The 16845-nt window shown below is 31.2% G+C and overlaps 1 protein-coding gene across 3 annotated transcripts in view; it reads right to left on the reverse strand.

Moving 5' to 3' along the window:
• Window positions 1–16845, reverse strand: part of LOC145246794 (telomerase protein component 1-like) — a 715591-nt gene that overhangs the window by 606998 nt on the left and 91748 nt on the right. For all 3 annotated transcript variants that reach the window (XM_080108593.1, XM_080108592.1, XM_080108594.1), the window contains 5 exons: window positions 13118–13385; window positions 10185–10319; window positions 7506–7667; window positions 3875–3971; window positions 3157–3224 (listed from right to left, as the gene is read on the reverse strand). In XM_080108593.1, the coding sequence (XP_079964719.1) occupies window positions 3157–3224; window positions 3875–3971; window positions 7506–7667; window positions 10185–10319; window positions 13118–13385 (730 nt within the window). The remainder of the gene's footprint in view (window positions 1–3156; window positions 3225–3874; window positions 3972–7505; window positions 7668–10184; window positions 10320–13117; window positions 13386–16845) is intronic.

Raw genomic sequence — 16845 nt, forward strand, 5'->3', positions numbered from 1 at the left:
CCTCAGCAGAAATAACCTTCTTAGCGACACGCAATATGGTTTCCGCTCTGCTAGATCTACAGCAGATGTGCTAACGGTTATATCTCATAAGATTAGCGAATCTCTCAATAAAGGCTTCATTTCTAGGGCAATTGCTCTCGACATATCAAAGGCCTTCGATAAGGTTTGGCATAAAGGCCTACTACACAAGATTTCCAGCTACGGTATAACTGGAAATGTTTTCTCTATCATTAAGTCATTTCTCTCAGATAGGCTCATAAGAGTAGTTGTTGATGAGCAGAAATCAGAGGCCCACAGTATTAATGCTGGAGTCCCTCAGGGGTCCATACTGGGCCCAACTCTCTTCCTGATCTACATCAATGATCTCCCAAAACACATACTAAAATCTTTTATTGACATCTATGCTGATGACACATGACACATCTATGGCAACACATCAAAGGCTGTAAATGATGATGTTCTCTCTGATTCTCTCTCCTCTGATCTTGAGCGCGTGGTACAGTGGGGAAAGAGGTGGCTGGTTACCTTTAATGCATCTAAGACCAAGCTCCTATCTCTACATCATCAACACTCTGATCCCCATCTGGCATCAATTGAAATGGATGGCTCTCGTCTAAGGGAGGCCGTAGGCTTTGATAAGCTCCTGGGTTTGACGTTTACACCTGATCTTAAATGGAACACATACATCAAGTCTGTGGCCAAGGTCACTGGGAAAATGGTGGGATCCTTCTACCGCTCCAGAAGATATCTCACTAATGATGCAATTCTCTATCTATATAAGAGCCAAGTACGTCCAAAGATGGAGTACTGCTGCCACATCTGGGCAGAAGCTGCTAAAAACAGCCTACTCTGCCTTGACAGAGTACAAAATAGACTCCGTGGCTTGGTGGGGGATGCCCTTTTCTCTACCCTTCAACCTCTTTCCCACAGAAGAGACGTAGCGAGCCTGTCATTGTTCTATTGTTATTTCCATGGCAGGCGCTCGTCTGAGCTCCATTCTCTGGTCCCCCCTCGCCAATCTTTCTCAAAAAACACCCGACTAGCTGAAACCACTGTCAATAATTTTCCCCACTCCCTATCTGTGCCTAAATCAAAACGTAAATACCATGAACAAAGCTTCTTTCTTAGAACTGCATGCCTGTGGAACTCTGCACCGTTTGCCTGTTTCCCTCCCGACTTCAACCTGGATGTCTTCAAGTCCAACACAAACAAATTCCTGATGAACCGCCCCCCCTAAGTAATGACACCTTACTAATTCTCCAATACTATTGCTACACTAGGTATATCAGAATTTTTGTAGGAATTTTTGACACCCTAACACGAAACTGCAAATAAAATATAAAAAATTTGTAATTTCTCTTTTAAAGGTGGGTTGTTTATTTTCTTTATGGATTATACTTCCAAAATAAACTATTAAAGTTGTATAAAAAGTAATAGAAATATTTTTTTTAAAATAGTAATGAAATTAATTGAATGTTACGAGTTCAGTATTTTTCAATTTTTAAACTTTAAAAATCTATCAAAATCTTTCTATTGATTCTATTTTTACGATATTTTCGGAGTCAATGTGAAATTTTATGCTCTTTTCAATAAACCGAATATAATATTTTAGACAAACGTTTTTTTTTTTAATTCACGCCCCCCCCCATTTTCAAATGTCTATTAAAAAGTAAATAATTTATGTACCAAAGTTTTATATATCACAAATTGAAGATAAAAGATCAATAAATAATATATTCAAATTTAAAACAAAAAAAAGTAGTGTTTTTTAGAAATTTACCTGTAAAGTCCGAAGTTTAAAACCTTGTTTTTAAAAAAACCACGTTGTTTGTTTTTTTTTGTTTGTTTTTTTTTTAATGAAACCTTGTTCCTTGCTCCTTTAATTGAAAAAGAAAATTAGGGTTTGAATTACATTTTTCGAGGAGTTATAAGCTTCGAAAGATAGCAGGTGGAATTATTCAATAGTTTTCACAAAATTTCTGACACTGCTATTGCTACACTATCCCTTTGATTACTGTACACACAATAACCCTTATCCCTGAGTGGCCATTGTACCTTGATAAGCGGTGAACTCCATGTAAAAAAAAATCATTTTCATTGAGGTTTTATTTGACCTCACTTGCACCAGTTTTCTGGGGTGTTTTTTAACTTCATTTGTCAAATAATTTACGCCGCTAAAGTACAAATTTCCCCTTTATAACATTGCCTAGGGATATACTTATTTGTTATATATTGGCTTTTGTTTTTTTGTTACTATAGTTGTTTTTTGTTTAGTTCTCTTTTCAGGACTCCTTTTCCACACTGTTCAGACATTAACATTTTTTACTTTACCACCAACTACACTATTTCCTTTAAACTAACGACTTCTACAGGTTTTAGATTATGCTAAATAAGACAATCTATTTTAACTTCGGCGGAGACAAGTAGTTTTAGAGATATAATGACATGCATTGCGCACTGTAATTCACTGTTCTATGCACCTGCGATAAAAATGTGTACTTCTCTCCACACAACACTGCCACTCATCCCCAATTATTTTTTGCTTTATATTCATTACGGGTGGGTATGCTGACAACATCCATCACGGTTGAACTTGGGGCAAATACTCTGACAGTCCCCCCCTCATAAAATGGGGTGCCTATTCTGAAAGCCATTCTTACCATCTTGACGTTCTTGACATGAGGAGGTTAGGGGTGTCTATTCCAAAACTCATTCTAAACATTAGGACGTTAAGGATTGACCAACAACAACTGTAGTTTAATTTTTTAGGAGGAGGGGGCATGCTTCAATCAGGCAATGCCGGTTAATGGGTCCTGCTAGTTTGAGTAATAATAATAATAATAATAATAATAATAATAATAATAATAATAATAATAATAATAGTAAAAACTGTAATATTAATGATAAATAAAAGTGATAATGATAATAATGATTGTAATATTGGTAATGATACTAATATCAATAATAATGATGACAATAATTAAGAGTGTCATCTATAACAAAATTAATAGCAATACTAATAATTTCAATGATAACAGTAATGTTCATAACACTATTAATAATAATGTACTAGTGATAGTACTACTATTGTAATAATCAGAAATAAACTTATAAATAAAAATGATCATCATTATGAAATAAAAGATTATAACTTACTCTGTCTGGATAGGATCCATCTTCTAATTGAGTGTGTACAATTTTGGAATTTGTTTTGTTGTATTTCGCTGAGGTACAAAAGAAAGATTAGAGAAAGTGAAAAGTAATTTATTAAATAAAGAAACAATGTAACAAAATATTAGAATATAAATGAGATTATTCGTTCTGTGTCTCTTTTTTTTAAACTATCTTTTTAACATTTAAATTTACAAGTTTTTCTTAATCATCCTTGCGCATAAGCAAGAGATGAAAAAAAGAACAAAAACCTTACAACAATATTAGAACAGGATTTGTTTAAGTAATGCATCAAAATCTGCTTATGTGGTAATTTTATCTGGAAAGGTGAGAAGACTGCACATCAGAGAACTGGTCTAAACAAATAACAGGATTTTGTTTCTTTGAGGATTAAATTAAAAAACTGAAAAAAAGGAAGTAGACTTCTGAGTCACAACTTGTATAAAATCAACTACTGGTTAACCATTTCATTGTCACGTGATTTAGGAATCCATGTAGTTGGAAAATGGCAAAGGATTAGAAGTGCATCTTGGGTAGTTTCTGACTTTCAGCTGGATGCGCGCACACACACACACATGCACACTATTCTTATATAATAGACGATAATGGTAATGACCACATTTCTGACATGATTCTGTTAATGTTAATTATCATAGAAGATTATGAACTGCAGAAATATCTTTACAATAAGCCAACAACTTACCTAGTTGGTAAGTATCAAAATCTGTAAACTTCTCAACCATGGATCGTCGCAAACAAACTGGGATAACACCAAATGGCATTTCATACGAATTTTGATACTGGAATTAAAAATTTTTTAATTCAATTATTAACAGACGGATTTTTTTAATCAAATAAGAATGATAAGTAAAATGACTTTAAAACAAATCTTCGCAATGGACTCCAATCCGTTTGCTGCAGGCTACATAAAACAATGACACTAATATAGAGAGAAACTTACCCTTTCTATAAAGTTGTTGCGATATTTGTCCAAATGTTGGGGCAATTTTCCCCAGAAAAAAATAATTTATTGTTCTGAAAAGTAGTGACAGCTATTTAAGTTACAATATCAAAAATACTAAAGTTACAACATTAAAAATACTAAAGTTATAACATTAAAAAATACTAAAGTTATAACATTAAAAAATACTAAAGTTATAACATTAAAAATACTAAAGTTATAATATTAAAAATACTAAAGTTACAATATTAAAAATACTAAAGTTATAACATTAGAAATACTAAAGTTATAACATTAAAAAATACTAAAGTTATAACATTAAAAAATACTAAAGTTATAATATTAAAAATACTAAAGTTATAATATTAAAAATACTAAAGTTACAATATTAAAAATACTAAAGTTATAACATTAGAAATACTAAAGTTATAACATTAAAAATACTAAAGTTATAATATTAAAAATACTAAAGTTATAATATTAAAAATACTAAAGTTATAACATTAAAAAATACTAAAGTTATAACATTAAAAATACTAAAGTTATAACATTAAAAATACTAAAGTTATAACATTAAAAATACTAGCTGTTCTTACCCAGAAAAGGTAATATTTATTTAATCTCTGTTTATAAAATTACTGGATGTAAATAAACGTTCAGTCTTTTAATACATGAGGATTTGTTAAGAGATGATTTCCTATTTGACGTTTAAATGCTTTAGAATTCTTTTCAAATGTCAAAGAGTCACAAAGTAATTCATTTTTTTTTTTCAACGATTAACAAAAGATTAAAATATTTGCCTACAATGAAACCAACATGAATTCTGGTGAATTTAATTTTCTTATTAGCTTATTTTTTTAGTAGGACTTAAAAAATTTTATTTTACTCTATTGCATTTTTTATCTCAATAAATATTTGAAAAGTAAATAAAAATAATAATTCAATGTATAAAAGTTACATTAATATAAAAAAATATGCAAATACATGTAATTGTCTCAAAATCGTATAAAAATAGAATAATAGGGGAAAAACATTACTAGGGAAAGACATGGGGAAAACGACAAGACTACAATAGAAATGTTGCATGGTTGAAAAGCATTGAAGAAGAGTAGAAAGTGAAATTACTGGCAAAACACTCCAAACAACCTTAACAAAATTATAAACTGGAAAGTATAGCCCATGAGGGAATACATGCTGGTTTTAAAAGTTCATGACACTGCATAAAAGCTAACTGAGATGTATCTGAGAAGCAGATATATTAGAATGGATGACTAGAGGAAGAAGCACATTCATACAAAAAGACAATCAAAAAGAAGAACGATTCTAAGGAACTAGAAACCAATAACATGTTTAACAACCATCTGAAAAATCCTAACAGCACAATTGGGAAAACAGATCTACTCCTGTCTTGATAATCGTGGACAACTTCCAGAAAGGATGTCGGAAAAGGAAAGATGAAAAAACAATCCTGTGCATATGGACAACCTGAAGCTATTTTGCAAAAACGAAATAGAAAAACTGCACAACATAATCAGAATATTCAGCTAGGGCATTCAAATTAAATTTGAAAGAGAAAAGTATGGGTTGTTAGAAATGAAAAGGGGAAAACTGAAAAGACAGCAGGGCATGGAATGGTCTATGAGGAGACGAGGCCACTTGACAAACGTGATATTAGGAAGTTCTAGAAATAAACACTATCAAATATCAAATTAACAAAGAATACTGAAGAACAAAAAAAAAAACTCCTACAAACTAAATCATATAGCAGGAATCAAGTAAAAGGAATAAACACTTGGGCAGTATCACTAGTACCACAGGAGACTAAGAAACTAATGACCATGCCCGATGCACTATGTACCATGATATTAACCAATTCTATGTAAAAAAGAGAAGGGAGGAAAGAGGACTAGTAAATATGAAGAATTTGAAAATTATATAACTCAGAGTACAGTTATACTGATATCACCACAGCAAGAGATACCAGTAAAATGAATAATACAGGAATCAGCAAAACCAAAAGATGAGAAAAGAAAAATGAGAAGAGAAGCAGCTACATGGATGCTTCATAAGAATAACAAAAGAAACTCACAAAAACATGTGGACATGACTGCAAAAAGGACACTGGAACAAAAACGGAATCACTAATGACAGATATACAGAACAATACAAATAAAACTAACTATATCAAAGCTAAAATATACAAAAGCCAGAAAGATTGGTGTCACTCAGATTCCAGGGAATACCACCTGTTTTTGCAAGTGAGCAATAATTGGTAATAACTTGTATGAGAATTCTAATGAAGACAAAGAAATGATGATGATGATGATCATCATCACATGCATAAAATCAGAATCAATAAAAATTTTAAAATGTATTGCTTCCAAAATGCGAATTATTTTATTTCTTTTAATTTCATCCTTACACTTATTTGATTCCTTCAATTGTTTGTGATCTATTTCCAATGCATCAGTTCCTTTATTTTTAAAAATGGTCTGATTCAAAAAAAGAATTTCACTTTTCTCAACTTTAAAATAAATTCTTATTTTCACTGTCATTTATCATTTTCTTTTTGTGTGTATGGGAATTGCCTAAAAGAATTTAAATTACACGCCATAGAAAAATGAGAGCATTTCTTTCTGACTTCCAAATATATTATTTTATCATAATTTTTAATTCAACCTTTGTTGGCAGCCAGTTTCTGGTTGTTGCAAATCACAATGAACGGCTCAGAATTGTCTGTGATATTCATTCTATTTACGGATTGTTACCAGTGTTCAGCATGCAAAGCTACTAGGACTGCATTTTGCATAGATTAAATCTCATATTTCCAAATGGTTACAACATGGAAACAGTTCCCAGTCAAAAACAGATGCGGTTCAATTTATGTATACCTTTAAACATGTTTGTTATTGTTTTTGGCCACTCTGAAGTCATGGTATAAAATTAGAATGTTTAATATTATATTTTATCAAGATTGTGTGGCTAACAAATTTTAATCAATTCTCTGAGCATGTGTTGTTTTTCTAAAATTTACAATAGTGACAATGCCACATGTCAGAAAGTAAAGTACAATTAAGAAATTGTTAAGAAACAAACACATTTCATTTACTAATATACTGTCTACAACAAACTATAAAGACAGTAAACAAGACAAGTAAGGCATAAAAGTTTTTACCACATGACCAAGAGTTTACCAAGAGTTATCAAAAAATCTTGCATTCATGATGAGATTTGATGATATAGCTTCTTTTATCAAAGGGCATAACTCTAGAAACCAGTTCATTAAAGTTGAGTACAAATAACTCTACACTAAGATAAAGAGAAATGCTTTTTTCTTCATAAGAAACTGAAAACAAAAAATGTCTAAACTTACCAGACAGAATTCAGCAATTTCAATCCAATCTGATGGTAGAATGACAATATGTTTGTAATATTTCTTTACAAATTTCTTGCATTTTTCATTCAACGCTGCAAAAGCTACAAGAAAATTGCTTGCACTTCGAATATTTAATTCCTGACGACCATACAAAGCAACCTAGAAGGAACAAAAAAATTTACATTTACAGAAATAAATGTTCAATTAATAGTAAATAAAAAAGTAATTCAATGTGTATGTATCAAAAGTTATGTATAGGAATCTATGTATCTATGTTACATATCTAGAAGTGTAAGCCATGTTCAGTTTCAGAACAGTTTCCGATGGTTCGTTGTTCCACACAAGTCCTGAGTGGTGACTGATTTGCAAGAAACAGTTCCACAGAGCAAAAGATTCTTACTGTGCCGAGACGGAAAAAATATGTGAAATTGCTACAGAAAATGTTTAATATTTATGGAGCAATTCTGGTTTCTGATTGGTTGGTAGCAGAACGTGAATTAATTCGATTTGTCAGTTCCTAGCAGCATCGTTTATAAATAGAATCACCTGACTATGTGGGATCATACCCCATTATGAATCAAAAATATTGCAACATGAGAAACACATCTATGATTTTGTCTGATAGTTTTATTAATATCATCATATTAGGTTTAACGTGTTGACATGTGTTGGATGGCTTTTAAAAATCGACTTCCAAACTAACCTGTTTCTGGACAGGTTTGCATTCAAGTTTATTTCTGTCTCTTTCTCTCAAGTGCATTCTTATCACTTTCTGAAATTTTTTTCTGGGACTTGTGAACTGAGTCTGCTACTATGTTTTGTTTTTTGTTTTTTTACATGCTACTACAAGTGTTCTTCATACAAGAACTCTCATCCATTCTTTTAAGATGGCCATATCATCAAAGTATCCTGTTCTGTACCTTATACTCATCCGATCAAAACCTGTCTTTAAGAGTCATATTACGTATTTATTGCATCATTCTTTATTATTTATCTCCATGCAACACATGTTCTTAACCATCACGGTTTTGCAATTCTTCAAAATATGATGTTCAGCAAGAATGTGTTCTTTCAACAACATTTTTCAATTACATCATTAACTGGGTCAACTCAAATTTCACAATGTTGTTGTTGCTTGCAATTTTGCTGTCAAGGACTTAGATTACACAAAATAGCCTATCAAGCTACTCGAATAAACAGTTGCTAATGCCCAGTCTGCTATTGATGAGTTTCAGCACGTTTCATCACAGATTGGGATGAAAATTAATGCTGTCAAAAATACTCACTGCCAACTTCGTCCTAATGAAACAAAAACTCAGCATCCTCAATGCTGATATTCTTGAGGGTTTCAAATATCTTGATGCCATCAGCACAGGTCAAAATAGAGCCGATGTCAAAGCACAAACTGACTATACACATCAGCCGACTTAATTCCTAGCTCTGGTTAAAATTTAAGATAAGACACAGCACCAAAATTAGGATCTACTGCAAACAATACTCAAAATATCCTTTATGACAACGAGTTCTGGCTAATGAGAGTGGAAGACATTAAGCAGCTGGAAAATTTCAGTCATCATTGTCTGCATCTCATCCTCTGTGTTTGATGGCAGTATTTCATTTGAAACACCTCAATACATTTCCACTGCAAAATTCCTTCTGACAAATAATCCTTTAAAAATGTTTATGCTGGTTGGGCCATGCCTTCTACAAGTATTTAGTTGGAAGTCCTTTTAAATGATACTTCCATTTGACTGCTAGGTGTATATTATCATTCTGACAAATTCTTTTTCTTGTGCAATTTTTTTTAAGTCATTGATTTAAATGTAAAATAATTTTTTTTTTTTTTTCAAAACGATATACAACCCAGTAGAATCTTTCTGGATTCAATTTTTTAAGATTATTAACAATCATATCATATAAGTAGAAAACATTTCGTAAAATTAAATTAAAAATCTTTGAAAACCAAAAAATGTTAAGATATTTATAAAATGAAAAAACAATTTTTTTTTTACATAAAATGTCCAAATTTTCGGTACCGAAACATACCTTTATAAAGGGTAGACGACTGTCCATGTTACAATGTTGTATTTTATATAAAAAAAAATGATTTTATCATTTAATAAATATCTTAACATTTCTTGGTTTTCAAAGATTTTCAATTTAACTTTACAAAATGTTTTCTATGATGTAAAACACTACTAATTTGAACTTCCCACTTAACCATGTGCATACAAATTAAAGTTGATTGCTACTACTACTCCAGTCAGTGAAACTAGGCATCTTTTTTTCTTCTCTCCATGACGGCTTCAACATTCTTGGGGTCAATACCACCGAAATATGAAGAGAAAAAAAATACATTTTAACACGGACAGTCTTCTACCCTTGATAAAGGTATGTTTATATACTGAAAATTTGGGCATTTTATATTTATTTTATCATTTAATAAATATTTTCTTAACATTTCTTGGTTTTAAAAGATTTTCAATTGTTAATTGAATCATGATGTAGAAATCTTAATTTTATCTCCAAATCCTACAAATAAACTAATTCCTACCATCAAATGTATTTCTTCGCACATGATTAAACTTAATTCAACATTTAAAACTGGATTCAACATTAAAAAATTGAATATTTAAAATAGAATTAAATATTTAAAAAAAAGGTGGAAAAACTTACCTTTAGGATAAATTCTGGGTCAACTTCTGCAACTTCCGAGCAAATCTCTTCCAATTTCTGACTGATTTCACATTGACTTTTTTTTAAACTTGGTGCAAAGATCAAGGAAGAAGCAACAAATTGCAGAAGGGATTCCTGAAAAAAATTATGGAACAAACAGATAATTCAAATGATTCTTCCATATCAGTTATTTAGTTCTTAATCTCATGTCTTCATTAATAGATTTTTATTTAATCTTATTGCATGGTTTAGTGTAGTAGGACTACTCCCATCAAACTGGGCTAAACGAGTGCCATATAAGAAAGCAGATCTTTTTCTCACAGACATTGCACGTCTAGCTCTACTCTATCTGAGTTTCAATTCATGGTTCTTCCCCGCAAAACATTTACAGCAAACACTTGTCTAATTACAACCACAGTAAACAATTTCCCTTACTCTCTGTCTATGCCTAAATGCAAATTCCATGAACAAAGTTTCTTTCACAGAACTACCCATTTGTAGACTCTATACCAGAGGGTTGCTTTCCAGCTGACTACAACATGGTCATTTTCAAGTCCAAAGTAAACAAGTTCTTAAATAATCAAATTCTAACTAATTTCTACCACTACTGATCATTACAGTGTTGTTTCACCAACTTCCTGATACCAACTAACCCTTATCTCTGAATGGCTTTGGGCCTCGATAAGCAATGACTCCCTTGTAAAAAAAAAAGATCTAGTTGACAGGAGAAGGCAATTGATTTAGACAAGCACATACCATATTTGTAATTTTTCTCTGATACATTTATTATGCGACCTTCTACGTTCTTTATGAGCAGCACCATACATGAGAGTTTGTGATATTTGTCAAATGTGTGATATTGCTTCTTATTGTTATATGTCACAAAGCTATTATCTTCATTGAGAAGATTCACTTGTCGCTCATCAAGTTGCCACATTACATAAAATTGAAAATATGTACTTTTTGGGGCTATGCTTAGTATATTGAGAAGTATTTGCTTCCACAGATTTGATTAAAATAAAAATAAAAAACTGAAAACAAAAGCGATTTTAGATTGTTAACTTTGCTGATGTCGATATTATTTTACATTCACACTCATTCATTTATGGTAGCGTTTCTGTTGGTGTTTCAATGGGAGAACAAAACACAGAATGTTCTCCTTTATTTGGTATTCATGTTTAATTTGCCATCATTTTCTGATCGGTTGATTATGTTTAACAAAGTCTGTGTTTTATATGTTTCATTTTAAGGAACAAAACTCAATATTTACAAATTTACCAATTTTGAAAATCACAAACTTGTTGAGGCTCTGTCGGTGGGGCATTAGAATATGCCGACTGCCCCCCTGCAGAGGGTAAAAGTCCCTCAATGGGGGTCCTGGATATGATCTTAAACTATATCCAGTGGTGAGACCCCAGCCTGTGGGCTTTGGGGAGTGTGGGGCCACCCTTTAATTACCATTGCTCCCTCGTCCACTTTGACCCAGAGTGGTAGTACCTGTTAGGGTCCCAACTATGGGTTAAATAGAAACCGACATGAAAACAACAAATATATTCTATCAAAAAAAATTTTCTTCAAAATCTTTGGATTCGGCATTAAATAACCCGAAAAGGGTTGATATGCCGTAAAACAAAAACAACCAACCAACAAACTTGTTGAATTCCAAATGTGATCCTGATTTGGATTTCAATCTCTAACCTCCTTTGTATAACACACATTCTTAACAAAGATAAGCATCATCATCAAAATATTATTATTATTGTTATGATTATTACTTTCCCTATCTCCCCATTAGTAATCTCATTATTCACACATATTATCATCATATCATTAAATCATTATATCTTAAATGACATAATACATATGTAATATCATCAGTAGTTTCTCTTCAAAATATACAAAGTAAAGCTTAACAATACAGTAAGTGCTTATCTAATTCGATTAGATCTGCTTGCAAGAGTGAATTTGTAGTATCACAACAATAACATCAATAGAAATAGAATTTGTAGCATCACAACAATAGCATCAATAGAAATAGAATTTGTAGCATCACAACAATAACATCAATAGAAATAGAATTTGTAGTATCACAACAATAACATCAATAGAAATAGAATTTGTAGCATCACAACAATAACATCAATAGAAATAGAATTTGTAGCATCACAATAATAACATCAATAGAAATAGAATTTGTAGCATCACAACAATAACATCAATAGAAATAGAATTTGTAGCATCACAACAATAACATCAATAGAAATAGAATTTGTAGCATCACAACAATAACATCAATAGAAATAGAATTCTATGGAATTTTCTGATGATGGATTTATTTTTGCTGCCTTAAACTTGAATTTATTTTAAGTTTCAGATTAATTTAGTTGGAAGATAAATGGCTGATTGTTTTTGGTTTTATTAGAATTTGTCATATGAATACAAACATTTGAGAATCATTTTTTTTAATGTTTTTTTCTTTTACAAATTTTTTAATAACATACTAAATAAAGATGGTAGCTCGGCTACTATTAGCAAGTTTTAAAAAAAAAGTTGAAAATTGAGGCTTTATTAAAGGCAATAAGAAAGAATAAGAAATAAAATTAACACTTCTGGCCAAGCATGGTTAATGGAATCTGCCAAAACAGGTTAAATGTTGGGTTCAATTTGAAATTCTGTACAATTGAAAAAGTTCCCAGGTTTCCAAGTCCAAAAAGGTGCAGAAGGTTATGCCAGCCGAAGCATTGCAAATATAGCAATCAAGATCAGAAAAATAATCCTAACATGCTTGTTCATGGTTTTTTTTTTTTATGCTGCATTTTAAAATCTGTCCAGATTCTTCAACTGTAGTACTCTTCCACTCTCCTTGTTGGGATGATTTCAATTTCACCTCCCCTTCCCGGTCTTGTAAAATAATGAAAATCAGAAGTATTTACCTTGAGTTGCTTAGTTTTGTCATTCTCCAAACTAAAATCAAAAAAATCTTCAGGTGGAACAAATTTGAACCTTTTTGCAACTTGGTCTTCGATCATCTCATTTTCATCATCAATGGACAGATCCTCATAATGGGGAAAGGAATCAAGCTTCCTCTTCTGTGGCACACGAACAGCATCACCCATGATGTTATGTTTTCTTTTTGGCATCCGATATAATAGTCTTTTCTGTTTTGCAATTTTGGTGATCTGTCTGATTTTTGGTTCATTTCTGAGTTTAAAAAAAAAATATGAAATATCTCAGCTACATTCCAATTTAAGCATGAAACATTTTAATTTAAACATGAAACATTTCAATTTAAACAATTTCGATGTAAAATTTTATGAAACATGAACGAAACATGAGAATCATTCCAAATAGAATTAATATTCAGCAAAGACAAATTTATTGACTTTTTTGCAATATTTTTATTGCATTTGGCAATTGCTGGCTGCTGCGATTTTCATTGGTTGTTTTGACACCTTCCAGCAGTTTACGTAACCTGCCCAAAATGATAACATGGTTTCTATTCTGCACAGCTACTGAATTTTTTTAGCAATGACAGCCCATTGTATCACATAACAATAATAAAATCAAAATAACATAAAGCAAAAGTTTTGTTTAATTCATGTTAGACACAGTGTCAATTTATTAGGAAGGATAATAGATAATATGCTATCCAAATTATCAATAGGAACAATATATATATAATATATATATATATATATATATATATATATATATTATAGCAAGCAACAACAATGTTGTCAATGCCTCTGTTCAGTCTCAAAAGACAAAGGATACTCTCTGTAGGGGCAGCTGCACATGTAATTGTGAGGCAAGGGTTGTGTAATTCCAATGACACTTCTCCTGTTTGCGTCCAGTGGCAAGGGGAAGTCCAGGACGACTGTAAACAATGCCGAGATAAGCAGAGAGCATATACATCACCTGGAAATCCCAAATGGTCGCCCATTTAGTACTGACCAGGTTCAACGTTGTAAGTAGTAGTGATAATAACTGTGATAGTATAAATAGGAATACTAATAATAAACATTATATCAATTTATGTAATTGTAGAATAAAAAATAATTGTCCATTGATGAATAACATAACATAGCTAATAACTAATATGAAACAAGTGTAAATGCCAATATTAATAATGAATAAAAAGTATATAAATAAACTACAGAAAATCTAATCAAAAAATAAAAATATAGTTATCAAAAATTAAAAATATAATAATGAAAATAGTACATTATCCATATAAGAACAAAAAATAAAATAACAATATTTATATTAATATAATTAAAAAATCATAAATTTGGCACTTTCTTATAATGTAAATAATAAAAAAATTGTAAGCTATGTTGGAAGGAAAAATAAGAAAAAAAACAAATGAAATTATTAAACCAAAAATAAAAATATGTGGCCAACTGCAGACGTAATTAAACTCGATAGATAATTAAAAAATAAATTAATATTTTAAGTTTTAGTTCTAAAACAAATAGTTTAATTATTTTTGTAAAATATTCAGATTTTACAAAGTTTCAACTTAAAGGAATCAGACAGCCATTTTTACAATGGAATCAAAACTTAATCGCATTGAATTATCTTCTCTTTGAGTTACTACTTGTATTTGATATAAACATTCAAAATGGTAGATTTTTACAGCACATTTCTAAAAGTTTGTAAATTTGAAAATATTAAGTACAAATAACTTCCTGATTTTTCAATTTTTATTTTTAAAAAATTGAAAAATCATTTTTCTACACAAAAAAGTCTGCATAACATAAAATTAAATTCATATTTATTGCATCTATTTAGGATTATTATCTTAAAAAACATCATTCTTTTTCTGATCATTAAAGGAGAAGGGACAACATGTTTGCAAAATTCTCTCTTCCATTTATCTCTTGTTTATGTATTAGAACAATTAAGAAATCTATATATCTATAAAAGTGAACGTGTCTGTCTGTCTCTGTGTGTGACTGTGTACATTTCCCTACACAATAACTGTCAATTTTAAGTCTACAGACTCGAAATTTGATATAGAGGGTACTGAGACTTGGGAAAATCTTTGTAATCCGTTTTCGGACAGAAATTTGCCTGTTAAGGGGTCAAAGTTCAATGATTTGACCTTTGAGAACTCTACCAAACTCCTTCGCCAATTTTGGGTATAAATAATTGAAATTTTAGATATAGGTTCCTTAGACATGGATCTAACTTAATAATTTGATTTGAGCCCAAAACAATAAATGTTAAGGGGTCATAATAGAGGTCAAAGTTTAAAAAAATGTGACCTCTGCAGTCTTTACCAAATTACTCAGACAATTTCTGGTCTAAACATTTGAAATTTTACATAAAGGGTATTCAGAGATAGGGCAAGCTTTTTAATCGGATTGGGTCTAAAATTTGAGCTACCAATATATAAATGTATGCATGTATGTTTGCATGTCTGCCTAAAACTTTTGACAGAGGTAACGGATTTTTACAAGATCAGTATTGTTTTGGAGTTCGACCTTTCAGATGACAAATATGGAAAAATTGGCTAAAAACATTAATATCTTTACCTTCAACTGGGCACTTTTGTACAGGAGGGGGTCGCTTTTTTCGCCAATATTTTCGAAAGTCATCCTCTCTTTTCGATTGTCTAGCCTTAATTTAAACCTACGTCACTTCCGGTTTGGTGGTGATCATAACAGCAAAGACGTCAGGTCCCCCCCCTCCCGTTCTTTTCCACCTTTGCGGTACGGGTTCGAGCCTGCCTTTCTACTACCACTTTTTTTTTTTTTTGTTCAACATACACCTCCAAACACCCGGGCAACACCGGGCTGAAATGCTAGTTTATAATAGTTATAAAATTTGCAAAGGGAATGTCATTTCTATTACATTAAGAATTGTTGTACACACAAGATAACTATCTTAAATCATGCCTGCATCATAAAGTTGAACAGATTTTTTATTATAGATAAATCTAAAGCTTGACAACGTTTTAAAAAATCTCCTACTCTGACATGGATCTCTATTTGGAGAATAATTAGTAAACATTTCTGAGTTTATAAATCCAAGGGATACAAATCTTACTACGAGAGTTATTTCCCTTTGTTCATAATTTATTTTTGTTCTTTCACAAAGTAATGTCATAATTGATTTTTGTTTTTATAGTTTTGCTTGATTGTTCAGCTTTTTTTAAGAACTTTCTCAATTCAACCTGAGAAAATATTTTTTTTTATTTTGTCTTTATTATGCTTTATAATTTTTTACTTTAGATAAATTGAAGGGATATCTTTTATTTATTTTGCTAAAAATGTTCAGTTTGCTTCATTCCTAATACATAGAAATCCCAAATCAATCGGGCAATTAACCATTAATTGTTTTTGTCATGTGGTCACCTGTTTTAAAAGCGTGCCTCAGAAAACCACTTGTTCTTTTCTTCCATTTTGGTTGGACTATTTAAAATGGCAGCAGGTTTCTCGAAATAACGTTCTCTTTTTCCTTTCTCGGATTGATCACTGAAAAATTTCTTTGTCTACTGCTTCTATTTTGTCTAAGTTCGGTGATAAACAGTCGGTCTCCTCACCAAACATCAGTTCTGCCCAGAGTAGCAGAGTCGGATGGTAAAAGTCCGACTCTGATTCCTTGAATTCCTAGAATGCCGACTCCAACTCCTTTGATATCTTTGATTCTGACT

The sequence above is a fragment of the Euprymna scolopes genome, chromosome 24, assembly GCF_053919585.1.
Source record: "Euprymna scolopes isolate OS-2025 chromosome 24, ASM5391958v1, whole genome shotgun sequence".
NCBI lineage: Eukaryota > Metazoa > Mollusca > Cephalopoda > Sepiida > Sepiolidae > Euprymna > Euprymna scolopes.